The sequence below is a fragment of the Tenrec ecaudatus genome, chromosome 17 (assembly GCF_050624435.1).
Source record: "Tenrec ecaudatus isolate mTenEca1 chromosome 17, mTenEca1.hap1, whole genome shotgun sequence".
NCBI lineage: Eukaryota > Metazoa > Chordata > Mammalia > Afrosoricida > Tenrecidae > Tenrec > Tenrec ecaudatus.
The window spans coordinates 56,727,199-56,746,729 of NC_134546.1; the positions used below are offsets into that span (position 1 = coordinate 56,727,199).

General features: G+C 41.8%; 1 protein-coding gene and 1 pseudogene across 4 annotated transcripts in view; one reads left to right on the forward strand and one right to left on the reverse strand.

Annotated features, from left to right (window-relative positions):
- Positions 1 to 19,531, reverse strand: part of NEO1 (neogenin 1) — a 201,943-nt gene that overhangs the window by 117,522 nt on the left and 64,890 nt on the right. For all 4 annotated transcript variants that reach the window (XM_075535791.1, XM_075535790.1, XM_075535788.1 and 1 more), the window contains exons 2-4: positions 11,059 to 11,376; positions 4,016 to 4,291; positions 707 to 860 (exon numbers count right to left, since the gene is read on the reverse strand). In XM_075535791.1, coding sequence (XP_075391906.1) covers positions 707 to 860; positions 4,016 to 4,291; positions 11,059 to 11,376 — 748 coding nt within the window. The remainder of the gene's footprint in view (positions 1 to 706; positions 861 to 4,015; positions 4,292 to 11,058; positions 11,377 to 19,531) is intronic.
- LOC142431115 (U4 spliceosomal RNA) lies at positions 10,093 to 10,215 on the forward strand (annotated as a pseudogene).

The window sequence follows — 19,531 nt, forward strand, 5'->3', positions numbered from 1 at the left end:
TGCTACCTATAAACATCCTAGAATGCACAGGAGAGCACTCCCACAATGAAGAAGGATCTGGCCCCAAATGTCAATGCTTAAGAAATCTTGCTTTAGACTGAAGTGTCAAATTACAAGTTGTAGATTTAACTTTATGAACAAAACAGTCTATTAACCATCACCACTACCCGGTTCTCTTATCAGAAAACAATGGGGAAAATGTACCTAGTGCTTCAGGAAGTGAGGAAGGCAAATTTTGAAAGGGAAGACAGGGTGGCTGAAGGTAACCGAGAAGACTTTTGATAGCAGAAGGCTGGTAGGCTCTTATAAGACAACAGGCTAAGGAACACATCTTCTTGTGCTATATGAGCAAAGGAAAAACTACCATCAACAGAATGAGTGAGAAGACACAGGCCAGCCTGGACCGGAAGCTTTTACAGCAATTTAAGGCAAACTAGCCTACAGCTCTAAACTAATAAGTAAACTATAGCTTCAGAAAGAACAAATGGAAAGAATTATCCCTTAATATTTTGAAAGCACGTTTTCTTGATACATCCTAACCAGACAGAGCATATAAATCTATTTCGAGGATGACATATGACATACTATTATGCGTTTAACCAAAAAAACAAAAACAAAATAATCACGCATTATTAATCGGTAGTCCCCAATAAGATGAGACCCAATCTCAAGGTAAGAGGACAGGCTTTTAGGCAACAACATTTACCTTTCTGTGGCAAGTGCCTCTTCATTTTTCATCCACCTAATGGTTGGAGCAGGAAGTCCCGCAGCAACACAAGGCAACACTGCACTCTGACCAATGACTCTGACTAAGGAAGCCGGTGGTTTCAGAAACGCCAAGCTCGATGGTACCTCGGGATCTAGGGGGAAAATGTATGTTAAATAAAGGACAATTATTATGAAAACTCTTTATGACTTTAAGGATGTGAACCCCCACACAGAAAACCAAAAGCCACACACACACTACCTGTGGAGTCGTTTCCATCACACTGACTCTAGGTGTCCGACTCGGAAACCCTTCCACAAGTAGACTGATTCAGCTTTCTCCTCCAGAGCTGCTGGTAAGTTAGAACTGACAACCCTTTGGTGAGCAGCCCAAGACTTAACCCACTGTGCTATCAGGGCTCCTTACTTGAAGGATGAGGAAACATTGATTCCTATTCAGTCTGTGTGGCTTTGTATGACAAAATGCATTGTAAGAAAAATGACATAGCGCTCCATTTAAATTAGCAGTATTTCTCTGTGCAAATCACTAGGTTAGGCTGTGTGGTTCTTAATGGTACCTAAGGTACAACTCTTTTAGGGTGCTTAGTGGAATTTGGCATGAACCTACCAACTAAAAAGGCAGGAGAAAGTAAATGGCTCCTGAAAGAAACAGAACAAGTTCAGGAGTCTTGGCACCACCCTCTCATTCATAAGGATAAGAAGAGGTTTCTATCCCTCGTCCACAGCTGTGTTACCTCTGAAAATCTGAGTTTCATTGCTTTAACTTGCACACACATAAACACACAGTCTGCCAATCCTTTTATGTCGTAATAGAGCATCCACCACTCAACCTGTGCATCCCTTAGAGAACAATACAGTTATTTTGTGCTCACTGCACAGAGCTCTCACTCTATGGACATATGAAAGGGTTACTAGGGTAACATTTTTAGTCCTGATTTTTGACAATGATAAGACAGTTCTCCGGCAGACAGACGGGACCCCTGTTCACATACTCCTAGAAAAAGACATTCTGGGGGCAGCGTAACAACCACCAGAACTGGTTTTAAACTTGTCGAACCGATAAATGACAGTTCTATATTCATGGCAACAAGTAAAACACTAATGAATCGGTGGCAACTAGCATCTCTGACAAGTTTGTGGAAGCCAGCCAATCAGTGACTGTCTGAGGCTGTACGAGTCAGCCAATCAGCAGCAGAGTGACCTGCTTCCAAAGAGGACATGAATCTGGTCCCAGGTCTATAACCAACCACAAAACAAGGTCTTGGACTGATAATCAAGCCACTTTCTTAGCCAATACAACGCAAAATAAAGTTGTCCCCAAACTGCTAGCTGTCTTCCTCAGGATAACTATACATGGCTGGCCAGGCTCTCCTTTCCTCACGATGCACACTACTGGTTTGGGTTTCACATAGTGAGCAATAATCTTATTCTTTGACACCTTGCTTTCTTGGATCAGGGTCTGAGGATTTGCTTGAAGCCGCCTTCACAGACTGGGAAGAAATACGACCTTTTATCATGTGATAGCAGTCTGGAAGCAGGTTAGGAGATGCAGTGGTCTATGTAAATAGTACTCTCCTTTTTAAAATCTTACATTCTTCCAGAGAACTAACACCCCAGAAGCAGCCCAGACAACCCATTAACTTGAATAGAGTTAATTTAGCAAAACTTTGCCGTATATTTATTTGCTAGGCACTGTTTTTTTGGATAGCAGACAAAATTCCATGCCCTCATTGGTTGACCCTCCACTCTAGTGGAGGGTCAACCAATAAACGACACGGGTGTATGGCGTAGCAGTAGGTTGTAAAGTGCTGAAGGCAGAGCTGAAACAGTTGTCTGATGCAGTGGTCAAAGACGCCTTCTCCGATAAAGGAGAGAGAATGAGCCAGGCAGAAATATGAGCGACGAGGGTTCCAGCAGTAGAAACCGAAAGTGTAATGCTCCTAAAGAGGGAGGACATGTTTGGAGTCTTTCAAAAATACAACAAACTCAAACTCACTGCCACAGTGCCCCTAGAGCACAGGGGAGAACTGCCCCTGGAAGTTTCCCAAGCAGGAAAGCCCTGTCTCTCTTCCCAGGAACACTTGGTGGTCTCAAACTGCAGACACTGTGGTTAGCAGTCCAGCCCATAACGACCATATCACCAGAGTTCCTACTTCTAGGTAGATACAGTGGCCATAATCAAAGTAAGGGAGAGAAGAGGTGGAGCGGGGGAGGGGAGGTGTGTGTGTGTGTGTGTGTGTGTGTGTGTGTGTGTTAGGGTTAAGGTTAGGGTAGGGAGGTAATATCCTAATTACATAAAGCATTGTAGGCCAAGGACTTCGCCATTTGGCCTGAGATGAGAAACCATTAAGGAGTACTGGATGAGCGAATAGACATTTTTAACAATGATTGTGGCTGCGGCCGGAGAACACAAAGGCCAGAGATAATAAGGACAAAGAAAAGAAGTTACATTTTTTAAAAAATCACCTCATGGCCCATCAGGAGCAACCATGATAGTTGTAGCTCAGAACATGGGTGTCATTTTACAAATCCATCCTCAGGCTGCAAAATGAGCCTGTGAAGCAGCCACATAGATATAAAAACTGCCCAAACAAGGAAGGTATGGACAGCCCAATTAGATCCATAAGCTCAGACTGGACACTGACAGACTATAAGCATCAAGCAGCTGGCCGTGCGAACAGAAGCTTCGAGGTCATGAAACAGCAAGAAGGTAGAAGGACTACGATGAGCCATAAGTGAGGGCAGTTCTGAGTAAGCAGGAGTTTGGAAGAAGAGAAAAGATAGGTTACCAGACAAGTCTGTGGGGACACAGGGAGGAGCTGAGTTTACATTAAAATGGGAGAGCACTATAAAAACCTAAGCACCCTTGTTTGCCAGCATCTCTAAGCCACCCTGTCACACTGTTAGCATCCGATTCACCTCATAAGAACCAGCCTGAGCCTGATTACTGATTTTTGCCAGTAAAAGGACCTAACTTTAGCAGGCCCCATATTTGGGAGTTAGCGACAGTGGGCAGAAGCTTGACCAAAGACACAGTGCTAATGTTCCCTTGCCCAGGAACAGCGTGTCATTGGACACTGAATGCACTTTACTGCTTGATAGAGTTGTACCGAGTCAAGAATTCATTAAAGATGGAATCCTTTTGGTCTGTTTTCGGTTTACCCCTTTAAGAACCGGGGCCTGCCTTCTGTTTCAATACCTTGCCACGGCACATACTAGCAGGGCTTGTTCATAAACGCCTAAAGGGCAATTTGCAGCCATGCATAAATCTGGAACAGTGAATCCATACCTGGAAGAACTTTCAATTCGGCTTCGTCACTATACTTGGGCGGCCCACCGCTTTCAATCACGCAGCGATAAAGCCCCCCATCGCCTTCAGTCACGTTGCTGATGACCAGCGTGCCACCGGGGAGCTTGATAACTCTTTCATCCAGAAGAAGGGGCAGTCGGTTCTGTTCCCACCTCACAAACGGGACCAGGTCTGCGTTCACTTCACAATTCAGAATCGCACTGCTCCCCACATATGCAGACGAATGTTCTGGCTGGCTGGCAAATCTTGGAAGACCTGGATCAATCAGCAAGGGAGGAAAATGAAAACAGTTCAGCATTACTTACAAATAGTTATGGAGGCCAGGATCGAGTCAGTTGGGGGACCGCAAGGTCAGTCTGTGGGGAGTCAGGGTCAAAAAGAAGATCCCTGTGGCCAGGAGCTTGGTTATCTACAGCGACACTGAGCATGTATGTCAATATACCAAGAATAATCAGGGTCAGATTTATCACAGGTGAAGAAGCAAGCAATAAATATGGAAAAGAAGAGCAGAGTAAGCCCCACGCTATTAGAGTAGAACAGAGGTGTCATTGTCAACCTACTGTTTCATGTGCAAATGTTTATGTGCGAAGGTTATAGACAATCCATGTGCCGTCATTACATATGCATTAATAAGCACCTGTATGTATCTTAGCTGTGTCCATAGAGAGGGCCTAGAATCAGTGTCATCCCCTTAGAAATGAGTACAATATAATATACCAGAGCTTGATTTTTCACTGACTAAAGCAGGAACCGATGTGTTCATATTAAAAGCAACTAGTAAAGGACATAAAGAAAAACGATGACATTAGAGAAGAGCCCAGCACTAGGGAACCACAGTGGTGAGAATCACCGGTGGATGCTAAAGAGGTCATGCAACAGCAAGATGGGATGAGGAACAGGGTATTTACAGAGAGAATATGAGATTGTCTCTCGCTGAAATACTTATTAAGTGAGAGAAGTATAAAACGGTGATTTGTTTTACAGTAGAGAACTATGTCATAGACTATTGAGGTCACTGGATGTCACTGAATCGATCATGACTCATAGCGAGCCTATATGACAAAGTCAAAGTGTCCTACAGGGATTCCCGGACTCTAAGCTCTATGGAAGTAGGTCTTCTCGCCTATGATGCTGCTGGTGGGCTCATAGCACCAACCTTTCCGTTAGCAGCCAAGTTAGAAACGATCGTGCCACGGGGCTCTAGAGACCATAATCCAAACCCACAGCCACTGGGTCGATTCCTATTCATAGTGACTATACAGGGCAGAGTGGTGCTCCCTAGGATTTCTGAGACTATAAATCTTTACAGGACCAGACTGCCTCATCTTGTTCCTGTGGAGTTGCGGGTAGTTTCAAACTGCTGACTTTGCAGTTAGCCAGCCATGCATTGCCCACTACACACCCAGGTAAGAACCATACACACCTGGTCTGATAGGAATGGATCTCATTTACTCCTGGGGACTGCCTTATTCAGATCAGGGTAATAAGGCAACGTGACTGCAACTTGCTCTCAACGCTTCAGCTAAAAACTGTGCATGCCTGTGTGTGTCTATGGGGGAAGGGAAGGAGATGCTGAGGCAGGTATAGCAATGTCAACATTCAGGGAACCTGGGTGAAGGGTTTATGAGATGTCTTGGTTCTGTTCTTGCAATTACACTGTTAAGTCTGAAATGATTTCAAGGTAAAATGTGAACAACAATGCAGCCATAAATATTCCATAAATGCCATAGAATACTGCAGTTAAGATCCTCAGTTCTGGAGTCACACAACCTAAATTTGAATCTCAGCTCCACCACTTCACAGCTATGTAAAGCTGGCAATATCTGTGTGTGTGTGTGTGTGTGTGTGTGTAGTATTTTCCTATATCACCTCATACGCTTCAAATCATCTCTAGACTGCCCATAATATCTAATACAAAGTAAATGTCCCGTAAATTGCACTTTCCGCTCCGGAGTTGCTTTGCCCACTTAAATGGTCTCTCTCCTCATGCATGTGAGTGGACCTTTCTCTAAATTTCCCTATCAGTAATTTAAAAATTGGAGCCTTGGTATCATTGTAGGTTACATGTTGAGCTGCTCACCTCAAGGTCAAAAGTCTGAAGCCACCAGCTGCTCTGTGGTAGCAAGAGGAAGCTTCCTACACCCCCTAAAGAGGTACAGTCTCAGAAACCCACAGGGGCTGTTCTGCTCTGCCTTACAGGGTCCCCAGGGGTCAGAATAGACTGACTCAATGGCAGAGTGATCAGAGACCTATTTCACAGTTATGACAAAAGATTAAGCATACTGCATAAACAACCCATACATAGCACAGAACCAAACACACCCAGTGTCACCAAGTTGATTCAGTCATAGGGTTTTTAAGACTGTAAATCTTGATGAGAATAAACAGATTTATCTTCCTCTGGAAGAGTGGCTGATGGTTAGCAGGTACCCCCAGGGCTCCTTATACACAGAGTAGTGCCTATAGTAACAAATCCTAGCTGTGATTATTATTAACAATCGTCTCATCTACAAAGTCACTCTGAAATACTTAGAATGCAACAGAGTGTTTTTCTAAAAATTAACATATTAAATCATAAGAAACAATTCCAGGTTTTCTGGTTTTATGAGAGTGATTAGTCTAGATGTTAAATGATACATTTACACCATTATTTTTTTTCTCACTTTTCATTTCAGGAGGGGTTTTATGAAGGAAATAAATAAAGATGCAGTTACCTAAATGCTTACTTTTAAGAATATAATAACTGGAAGAATTTAACAAAGATAGACACCAAAACTAATAAAGGAAAAAAATCTTAAAACCCACAGCTGATGAAAGTTTAAAAAAAAAATCTTTCTTGAGCTTTTATGAGGATGAGTAATTTTAAAGACTATAAATCTACAACAACATATGGGTAATCAGCAGACAAGAGATTTCAAAGATTCTGAGCAGGAAAGGCAGATGGAAGAATTATTAACTGACATATGCAGAAAAGGCTGCAGCTTCCTGAGCTCACAAGAAGCCAGTTTGTCTTGTTGTCTAAGGAGAACTGCAGGAGAAAACAGACAGAGAGTGGGAGGGAGACGGGGCTGAGAAGATGTATTTAGACCACCAGCCCCACTTCACCTCGGGGCACAAAACACCCACAGCCCAGCTCCTGACCACAAAACACCCACAGTCCGGCTCCTGACCAGGCAGGAGAGCAGAGATTTTTGTTCTGGTGGAAAGACAATCCAGAGAAAAAGAAACATCTAACCTATTTGGTGCGCTTTTAGCAATTTCCTTTTGCTTATGTCTGTTCAAATCTGTTTCCATTGGTTGCAACCAACAATCCAAAGTCTTTTTGCAAGGCAATGCGGCAACATTTTTTTTAATCGAGATATATCTATGGTATCCTAACGTTCCCCCATTTTTGGAGGACGATTTTAGGAGGCTTTTAGTGTCGTCAGAGTTGTACAACCAACACCACAATCTAATTTCATAAAAGTTCCAATGCATTCCCAAAAGAAACCCTGCCCTCAAGAGAAATCCCTTCCCGTTCCCCCAAACCCCCCCTCTTCTCCACCACTCAGCCCCCAGCCCTAGATACCACGAATCGACGGTCCTGTCTCCACAGATTTGCCTATTCTAGACGTTTTGTGTATGGAATCATACAACATGTGATCTTTTGTGACCTAGTTTCTTTCACTTAGCGTAATGTTTTTGAGGTTTATCCATGTTAGACTCCTCTATTCTGAATAATATTCTAGTGTATGGCTATAGTGCATCTTGGTCGTCGATCCAGCAGTTGAGGGACATTTAAGTTGTTTGTATTCTCTGGCTCTTAAAAATAATACTGTTATGAGCATTCATATGTAAATTATATGGGCACATTTCTTCATTTCTCTTGGGTAGGCGTATTTCTAGTAATTGTAGGCATGGAATTGTTGGCTCATAGGGTAACTCTATAGTTGGCATTCTGAGACATTGCCACACTCCTATCTTTTTAAGTTAGCAAACAAACAAAAAAGGGCCTTATCTGTGATCCAGCGATCCCAATTTTAGTATAGGCATTAGTACAGTCAGTCCCTGGGTTATGGACACCCAGTTTACATATAATGCCTACGGATAACAAGATGTTGTCTTGTCCTATGCCCTTCCTCGTGGAAACCAAACAAAACACACTGCCCTCTAGTCGATTCTGACTTACAGTGACCCTGTAGGACAGAGTAGAACTGCCCCTTTGGGTTTCTGAGACTTTAGACACCTTTCTCCTGGGAGGTCAGAACCGCCAACTCCTGGTTAGCAGCTCAATGCATAGCCCACCATGCCACCACGGCTCCTACTTTTACTTGCCCTTTAATGTTGTATGAATTTGCCCTCACTTAGAAACAACTGAGCCAACCCCTCTCACACTCAAGGTGATTCTAATTCATAACAGCTCTACAGGACGGAGAACTGCCCCATAGGGTTTCTGAAGTTGTAAATCTTTACAGCCTCATCTTTCTTCGGCAGGGTGACTGGTAGGTTTGAACTGCCAACTCTGAAGTTAGCAATGCTCAATCCACTGTGCCACCACGGCTCCTGGAACCAAACCCTGCTGCAACAAATTCTTCATTACAATCACCTCCACTTGCTTCATGTACAGCTTTTACATCACTGAAAAGGCTAAATAAGAATCATTCAGATGGATCTACAAATTATCTTAAACATACAGTGAGGAGCATAACTTATTCATAGCCCAGGGACTGTAACCGCATTATCTATAAGACAAAAAATAAATTATCTACCTAATTGTTGATCAAAACAGGAATCTTTAAATAAATCAAAATATAGTTACAGAATGGTACAACTATTTAAAAGAAGGTCTGTTTAGCTATAATTTAGTTATGCCTTTGTCATGATACCCAACGATTAAATGACTCCTATAGACCCCTGTCTGCAGCCTCCACAGGATTTACCAGCTTGTGTTCTAAGAATCGTCTGCTTACTTAAATAATGAGTTAAAAAAAAAAACCAAGAGATTCTGATATGGCAACTAAGAGGGAGGGTGGATGGACTTGGTAGAGGCGAAGAGAGGGTCAGCAGAAGGGAAGGGAGTGCACGCAGTCGGGAGCCAAGAGCAAATGCCAGCGGGCAGCGAAGGAAATGGAGCCAACCGCAAACATTCAGTATTATGAGAGTTTTCAAATGTGGTGGCGTGGCAGCGGAAGGGGGCAGGGGCGGGGTGGAATGTTACGAGAATGGAGAAGTGAGGGGCAGCTCATGAAAGGCCTCCAAGGTCTGTTGCAGAGATTGGGTGCTAATTTGAGGTTAGTGGAAAGCCCCAGAAGGGTAAGGAAGAGGGCTCTGACCCTGCTGACTGGGAGGAGAGCAGGAGGGAGGGGGCAGAGAGTTTCAGGTCTGAGGAAGAACCCACAGCCAACTCACGGAAGAATCAAATAGAGATTACAGAGGATTCTGATAGCTGAGAGGGAGGAGCCAAGAATGGTGCTCATATAAGAGATTTAAGAATCTACTGTAAATGATAACCAGAAGCAGCTTTCAATGACCTGAGGTGGTCTTTATGCTAATTAATCAACCATGTGGAGGGAACCCTGGCAAATCAATTTAAAAAAGGGGGGGGGGGGATTTCCAAGTAGGTCAGATTTTTTTTCCCTTTTCCATCTTCAGTCTGTAGCTTTAGAATAATTACAGTAACTGTATGCCAAACACAAAGCAGCCCTGGAGCTGTAGTTAAAGTACGTGGGTGCTAACTCAAAGGCTGGTCCTTCACATCCACCAGCCTTGCCACAGGACAAAGATGCGGCAGTAGGTTTCCATGCGGATGACAGCTTTGGAAACTGCATGGGGACATTCTACTCTGCCCTACAGGGTCACTCTGAGTCAGACTTTGGTGCTGGTGCATCGAACTGAAATTTAACTTTGAGTGTTCTGCCTCACAAGAAAAGGAGCCATTGTGCTTGGAGTCTGTGAGATGGGAGACCAGGACCTGGGAGGGAGACTGAGATGGAACACTTCTCCCTTCAGCTCCATCTTCACTTGCTAGCATCTCACCAAGGTCGGTGGAAAAAACAGGATTTAAAGATAATACAAGTAGCTTTGCACAGTGGCAATATCATAGCCAGTGAGGTTTATCTGAGCCGTGATTATTGCTAATTAAAAAAAAAAGATAATACAAGTTTTGTACAATCTGACATTTTCATTAAAACTAACTAGTTCATCTGGTACACACTGAAAAACCACTGACCTAAGAAACCCTGCCAGTGTCCTCTATTTTTAACTCTCCATTCTCTACCTTCTCACACACACACACACACACACACACACACACACACACACACACACACACACGGGCTGCCAAAAAAGTATGCGAGAAAATTCCATTTCTTTTCATTTTAGTTTTCCATAAACATTTTGAAGCTCCCTCATAGTCTAGAATTTTGTCAACTATAGTAGTTCATGATGTCATTTTACTGCTAATTATATCTAAAAGAACTAGACTATGGCTATACTGAAAATTATACAAGTCTATGCAAAGTGGTCTATGCTGAGTAGGATAAAAGTCAGCAATCAAAGTGACTCATTTCTCCTACACTACTGCTTCCTCTCCCATGCCTAAGTTAAAAGACAATCAAACCAAGCTCTCCCCCACCACCCCGCCCCCCAAAAAACAACAAAAAACCCAAGTTAAGAAGAGCATCTCAGTACTTCTGATGGAAGCTTTAACCCCTTGGTGAAATCCTACAGCTTTTCTTCCTACACAACAGCCTCGCACAGTCACGTGTGAGGGACCTGCAAAAAGGTTTTGGAGAAAATAGAATGAAGAGCTAATGCAATCTCTCCACAAAATTTCTGAAGTCTTTTTGTACAGTGTGCGAGAGAGAGAGAGAGTGAGAGAGAGTGTGTGTGTGTGTGTGTGTGTGTGTGTGTGTACCCTCAATTGCTACTTGTTAAATAAGATTTGTTGTTACCAATTAAATGAAAACTCCAGGATAATCCTGCTTTTACCAATATTTACTGTTGACTGAAATTTGAAAACTACAAGCACAATGCTCCCTTACCTGCTACTGTAAGTTTGGCTGTTCTACTGACAATAGTTCCCAGACTCTCAACTGTGGCCACACACTGGTAGTAACCTTCATCGGGTTTATTGTGTTTGGAATGCACCACATTGCTGATCAGTAGAGATCCATCGGGAAGAAGCTGGCGCCGGTCATCTGAAGCCAAGTTTAAAAAAGTCCCGTCTTTTTTCCATTCAATTTTGGGAGAAGGTTCAGAGTAGGCTGAGCAGTTTAATATGACAGAAGAGCCTCGAAGTGAGAGGGTATCCACTGGTTCCACCAGGAAATAAAATGGAGTGAATGTTCGAATGCTGGCACCTATAAAACAAAATAAAATAACAGTTAAGTACATTTTTCTATTATTTCCATAAGAAATAAGATGTAAAATTATTCTGAAATGGTTATGCACTTTAAGTTATAAGTCAAAATAGAGTCCGTTACCTAAGGCTTAAAACCATTTTACGAGGAAAGCAAAGTTAGCCCACATAAGAAGGGTATTAGAAAAAATGACCATGGCAGCTGAGCTAATCGGGTCTTGCTAGATGGTTTGAGGCTCTTGTAAACGTTATTCTTTAAGTTATACAGCAAGATATTTAAATCCTAAAATTACTTTATTCAAATGTACTAGGCCACATAACGGAGAGAAAACTCAAATGCCTTCTTGTTAATAAGGTTTCATTCCTATGTTCATCGGGCTTTTGTATTTCTTTCCTAAATCCACCACCCATACACTAGTGGATATATCTGTCCGTTTTTCTAGTGGTGGACTCATTCTCTTGACCCCAAAGCAACCTTTGGGCATGGCTGTCATGTTGAGTAAGCCAGCACTGAGCTAGGACAATCTGTCCAATGTAAGGATATAATTCTTTTCCTTAAAGAAAAATAGGGCAGGGGGGCACAAAAAGAAAAAATACTGAATAAATAACTCCCTTGTGAACAATTCAGTTTAGAGTGTACCACTCATTATTTTATTAATTTATTGGAATGAAAATATAAACTGAAGGGCAGTATAAAATGACAGTTAAACTAAGGGAAATTACTTTGATACCATTCCTGAATAACTATTAAATATCTGCTATACCAGTCAATTCATAACAACCCTACAGAAGAAAGCAGAACTGCCCCTGTGGGTTTACGAGGGCAGAGAGCCTCTTTCTCCTGCAGAGTGGGCAGTGGGTTCAAACTGCTGACCTTGGAGTTAGCAGCACATCCAAACCAGTGCTCCTCCTGAACTGCAGGATGGCAGTGGGTTTTGATTTGAGCTTGGGGATACCACTTAAATGTAAACTGAGATACTTAAAGAGAATCACATGTATTTTTATTGGCATATAATTCACATCTCATACAATTCAATCATATTAGGAAGAGTTGTGCCATCCTCACCACAAACAAGTTTAGAACATTTCCTTCTCTCTTCCCTCTAGTTATTATTGTTAGCTCTCCACTTCCCCCCAACTCTCCATGCCATCTCCCTGGATAAGTAATAAACTAGTTACTGTCTATATATTTGCCTATCTGGATTGGAGCCAAATATGATATTAACGATTTAAGCTATTTAAAAAACAGTTTACTATACCTAACCCATTGATGTCAAGTCGATTCCAACTCACAGCGTCCCTGTAGGACAGAGCAGAACTGTCCAAGGGGGTTCTGAGACTAATCTTTCTGGAAGCAGACGTCATGTTTTCCACACCCAGAGCAGCTGGTAGGTTTGATCCCCAACATTTCAGTTAGCAGCTAAGTACTTACTGTGCCCCGGAGGCTTTCCTCTGTATGTTAACAGTCAAATTTAATTTTAGAATCAGAATAAAATTCTTATCATGTGAAGAATATATACATTTTTAAAAGATACCAACCTAAATATTTTACAGATTAACATTCTTCCTTATTTTGATTTTAATTCCCTTTTAAAAGTTCATATCTATTATCCACCAAGTTGAATAAGAGTTCTGCTAAAAAATTGTGAAGTTTCTACTATTAGAATACTTTACAAATTTTTTGAAATCAAGGCACTTCATAATTTTAATAAATAAATCCAATATTTATTACTGAGAATAGTGTCACTCATGCATTTATAGCTATCGACTTTATCTTTTATTCCCTCAGTATGAGAGAAGTGGCCTAAGATAGCTCTTCATTTAAAACCCCCAGAGTCTTGCCACTGCTTTTTATATGAAAATCTAAATAATGTCCTTATCAGACTTCAATGTACTAGGTGATTGGGCTCTGGCCTATGCACCAACCTTCCCTTATATCACTACATGCTGGTTCCTTTCTGGTCCTCCACGGCTTCTGCCCTCTTCATCTGAGCTATGCCCTGCCTTTCCAGTGAACGCCCATCCTTTCCTTCAAGCTCAGTTTAAACATCACTGTCTCAAGCCGTGTTTGCTTGGCACTGTCAAGTCGATGGCAACCCTCTAGGTCAGGGTAGAGCTGCCCCATGGGTTTCTGAGACGATCACTTCTTAGAGGAGTAGAAAGCCTCACCTTTCTCCTGTGGAGCAGCTGGTGATTTCAAACTGCTTACCCTGCGGTTAGCAGCTCAACACACAAGCACTGTGCCACCAGGACTATACTTCAAAGAGCCCCATTCTTTAAATATTTGTAAGAAATTATATACAGTGAAGGTTACCAAGCTTTATTGGTTCTTGGTGCTCTCCGGAGCTCAGTAACTTCTTCTGCCCTCAGTAGCAAAGATCTTCTCCCTTCTTTAACCCCCTAACAGGTGTACCCCTGCCTTTATATAAAAATCTAAATCAATTCCTTAGCTGGACTTCAACTTTCCCTTATGATTTTTTTAAAAAGAGTCCCTATGCTAAAAAACAAAACAAAACACCCTAATAGAGTCATTTATTACTCAGGCTCAAACTTAAGTATTTCGGATATAAATAGTATTTAATCATATTATTAATAATATTATCCATCAGGATCTACATTAACCTCCTCCCCGGGGGACGGACAACAGAAAAGTGGGTGAAGGGAGGGAGACATCTGATAGTGTAAGACATGACAATAATAATAATATTTTATAAAGTATCAAGGGTTCATGAGGGAAGGGGAGCAAGGAGGGAAGGGATAAAAATAAGGAGCTGATACCAAGGGCTTAAGTAGAAAACAAAGGTTTTGAGAATGATAAGGGCAACAACATACAATGGATGGATGTATGAATTGTGATGAGATGTATGAGCCCCCAATAAAATGATTTTTTTTAAAAAGATTTAAATCCTATTTATGTCCTAATTTACGTTTGCATGGCACCCAACAGATGTCACCGTCTTCCCTCTGTCTTTCTATAGTGCTTATTCATTCACCACAGTCACAGTGCCAACTGGATGGTGCACAGTGGATGATGTCAATATTTTAATAGCTTTAATGGTCTATAACTCACATATCATACAATTCAATAGTTCAATCACATCAAGAGGAGCTGTACAAGCATCACCAATCAGTTGTAGAAAATTTTCGTGATTCTTAGACCCGTCATTATTAGTTACTGGTTCCTTGGGGGGACGGCAGGTACCAGTCTCTAGATTAGAGAACCAGATAAACTCTAAAAACGCCCACCAGTTACAGTATGCTGATTGATGAGGCCACGAGCTCCATCCTCATGCTAGCCATGGAAGGACAAAGGAAAGCCGAGAAGAATGAGTTCTTCCTTTTTGAAGAACAAGATAAAGACGCACCACTCAAATCAGTTATCAGTATTATCCGGCTATCATAATTAAGCCATTCTGGCTACGGGGCAAGGATAAACAAAATCACATAGTAGGACAGAGAACCTGAAGCACAGCTACATAACACTTGGAAACCTGACATGCGATTAGCACAGCATCTTAGATCAAGTGAGAAAAAAAAGCGCTGTCCAGCCCAGTGCCATCAAATTGATTCCCTGTAAGACAACAGAACTCCTCTACAGGGCTTCCAAGACTAAACCTTTACAGAATCAAGTCACCTCATCTCTCTCCCAAGGACCAACTGATGAGTCCAAATCGCTGGCCCTCCAGTTAGCAGCCCAGTGCTTAACCCACTGTGCCACCTTTAAGATTACCTACATTACTCATTACTAGGGCAACTGGTTATCCATATGGGAGAAAAGGAGATATCTACCCACAACATGTGTAGGTCAGCAGTAGAAACCCCGAGCTGCTGGCATGTGGGAGAAAGATGAGGCTGCCCACTTCCATAAGGAGTTACAGTCTCAGAACCCCCAAAGGGCAGTTCTCCTCTGTCCTAGAGGGTTGCTGCGAGTCAGAATCAACTCAGTGGCAGTGCATTTTGGTTTCTGGACCCACAACATGTAACAATAATAAACACTGGTATATATTTCTATAAAGCAGACCATTTTAAACACTTTCTGTACACTTCACTCTCATCTAATCTTCACTGCCAGTTTCTAAGCATTATTTTCACTTCCAGGGTAGAGAGAAAGCACAAACACTTTTCAAAGTCACGCAGGTAGTAACAGAACCAGAGTTTGTGATCTGTTACTGTGTTCTGTCCACTACATCGTCATGTCACTCTTATACATATACCATGGACTGCCAGGAGAGCCAACAAATCTGTCTTGGAGGAATATAGATGGAATGCTCCTTGGAAGTGAGAATGGTGAGACTTGGACCATATCAGGAAGGCCCAAGCCCTGGAGAAGAACACCATACTTGGTAAAGTAGAGGTCTGCAAAAAGATCCTCACTGTGGACTGACCAGTGGCCACACCAATGTGTGGATGGCGCAAGGCCAGGGAGTCAGGTACATTCTGTAGGGTACAGAGTCACTATGAGTCAGAACTGACTTGACGGTACCTAACAGCATCAGCACATATACCTAAAAATATATTCTAAGCCTATGAAAAACATAAGCAATGAAAGGCTTACAACAAATTTTAGGAAAAGACGGATAAGCCTGAGGTAGGTTTATCTTTTTGAATAGAAATAAGAGACCTTCAAAACTAGAAAAGAGAAGGGAGACATGCTTCAATTTACTACATCAAAAAATTTTAATTGCAAAATACTCTAATGAAGCAAGAGAAACAATAGAGTGGGGAGATATATTTGCATCATGTATCTCAGAAAATGAATTTAAAGCTAAACCATTTAATAGGAAAATGGGCAAAATATATGAACTGGATAAGTTTCAGAAGACTAGATCCTAATGGTCAACAAGAATATAAAAATCATGTTCTGTGTCCGTAACAGTGCGAACATGCAAATTGAATCAGCAATGAGAGAAGTATTCTCACCTTTCAGCTTGCCAAAACATTCTGTCTTTGCTAACAGCTACTGTTGGTCAGATCGCAAGGAAAAGCCTATTCTCATGCATTGCTTATTTTTTAATCCAAATGGTTACAGACATCTGTAAAACCAATCCAGGAATAGCCACCCAAACGTAAAAGGCATCTCTCCTGCAGTCCACAATCCCACTGGAGGGAGACTATCCCACGGGAATGGAAGCACGATGCACGATGTGTGCACGATGTGTGCGACAATGATTATTGCCAACACCGCTACATCAGGACCAGGGGGAGAAAGTTGGAACCCAATACGCACCATAGAAAGAAACGGATCCATCCATACAATACGGCAGAAGTCAGCAGACATTTTCTGTTAAGGGTCACACAGTAAATATTTTAGGCTCTGCTGGCCATCTGGTCTCTGTTGCAACTTCTAAATCTGCCTCTGTTGCACAAAAGCAGCCTTGGACTGACCCACGGGCTGTGGGTGCAGGTTGTGGGATGGATTTGGTCCCTTGACTAGGTAGGTTTCCTACCAGTCTGCTAAGCGCAGAGTTGGCCGTCAAACCCACCAGTCATTTAAGGAAAAGGCTTGTCTTCTACTGCAAAGATTTTCAGAAGGCCTATATAGAGTCACTATAGTCAGAACCAGCTCCATGGCAGTCAGTTTGGGTTTGGCTCTAATATGATCTAGTGCAAATCTGAGCGCACCATGTTTCCACGATTCTGAGTGGGTCCTGCAAAGAACAATGTATACACATGAAAATAATTTAATTTCCTGTGTACATGACTAAGCGCTGCGACAGTAAGCAAAGCTTGAAGGTTGTGACACTGATTACTGGATGTGGATGTGCGTGTGTGTCTGTGAGAGACTCTTCAACCATGTACATCCTACTTAAGTAAAATTAAGTGTGTATATAAAACTCTCATGAAAGACTCACAAAAGTCTCAGCTTTTATATATAAGCTGTACTTATGAATACCACATATACGAATTTGAAAATGTGGTATATTCAAACTTTTGTGAATATTTAAAGCAATACAAAAAAGATACAGTTATCACAATGTTTCAAGATTATTTCAGGAACCAGGAATTACTGAAACCTGAATGAAGGCCAAGCATTATAGTGGGACAAGAGAAAAGTAAAAGGAAATGGAGGAAAGAACTAGGAGACAAAGGACATTTATAGAGGTCTAAATGTAGGCATATACATATATAAATACATTTATATATAAGGATTGGAAAATAGAACTATGTACATATATTTATATGTCAAGTATTAAGGTAGCAGTGAACATTGGGCCTCTACTCAAGTTCTCCCTCAATGCAGGAACACTTTGTTCTAATAACCTGGCATTCTGTGATGCTCACCTTCCCGACACAATCGCTGAAAACAAATGGGTGCATAAGCAAATATGGTGAAGAAAGCTGATGGTGCCCAGCTGTCAAAGATAGTGTCTGGGGTCTTAAGGGTTTGAAGATAAACAAGTGGCCATCTAGCTGACAAGCAACAAAGCCCACATGGAAGAAGCACATCAGCCTGTGTGATCATGAGGTGTCAGTGAGATCAGGTTATCATATCAATATGAATGAGGGGGAATGTGGAGTGGATACCCAAAGCCCATCGGTACACAATTGGACATTCCCTTACAGAAGGGAAGGGTCACAAGGAAGAGATGAGCGAGTCAGGGTGCAGTATAACACCTATGAAATACACTTTCCTCTAGTTCTTTAATGCTTCCTACTCACACCTCCCCCAGAATATCATGACCCAATTCTACCTTACAAATCTGGCTAGACCAGAGCATGTACATGGGTACAGATAAGAGCTATAGAAACACAGGGAATCGAGGCCAGATAAACCCCTTGGGACCAATAATGATAGTACCCAGAAGGGGAAGGGGAAAGGGAAGGGGAAGGGGGAACTGATCACAATGGACAACAGAAAAGTGGGTGAAAGGAGACACTGGTCAGTGTAAGATATGAAGAAATAATGATAATTTATAAATTATCAAGGGTTCATGAAGGAGGGAGGGTGGGGGAAGAGGGGAGAAAAATGAGAAGCTGATCCCAAGGGCTCAAGTAGAAAGAAAATGTTTTGAGAATGATGAGGACAACAAATGTGCTTGACACAATGGATGGATGGATGGACTATGAAAACAGCTGTACAAGCCTCCAATAAAATGAATTTTAAAAAATTATCTCAGAGTTATGGAATTTCAGTTGAAGTCTAATTTTTTTCACCTTTCTGATTGTCAGAACATTTCATGTAAACACAGCATTATTTATTTAACGAGAGATAAGGCTAGTTTCTTACATATTATGCACATATTAGGACAAGACCCCTTACAACATAAAAAATAGAAGAATATTTTGACAGTAATGGAGAAGAGAAGGCATTTATAGGAAAGACATTAAAAAAGAGCAGCCAGCAATGGAAAGATTGACAAGTAAATATCTGACAAGCTAACAACTTTCTCTAGAAAAAAAATAAAATTAAAATATAAGCAACAGATGGAAGCTCATATCCGTAGCATGTACAACCAAGAAGACACAGCACACAGGCAGGGTGTTTAAGCCCCACTGACACACAAGCAACACTCGCAGTGCAATGCTCCCTGCTGTTCCGTTGAGGTGACTCACAGCCACCCTACAGAACTGCCCTGTGGGGTTTCTGCTACTGTAAATCTTTACAGGGACAGAAAGCTTCATCGTTCTACTACAGAGTGACTGGTAGTTTCAAACTACTGACCCTGGGGTTAGCGGCCCAACTTGTAACATGCTGTTATATACTATGCCTCCAGGGCGCCTGAAAAACACACCAGCAATTTCACAGAATGAGAAACACAAATAAAAAGCACAATGAGATGAGCCTCATCCACCAGAAAGGAAGTGCAAATTAAGATGATTTTCTGTTTTGCAGAACCACAAAGGAATTGTTCATTACAGTGTCGCTAAGAAGAGTTAAGGGGTCCTCTCAAATACGACTGCAAGGATTGTCGACTATTTGAACATTTTGGGAAGGAAATTTTGACAGCATTCACCCTTTTGTTTATTTAAAAATGTGAACACATGCACAAAGAAATTATATTCAAGAATATTTACCACCACCACCCCCCATTGCCCATGACATTGGTTAAATGTGGAGCCATGGCGGTACAGTAGGTAACACACTGTACTACTAACCACAAGGTCAGCGGTTCAAATCCACCAGTGGCTTTACGGTAAAGATTCACAGCCTTAGA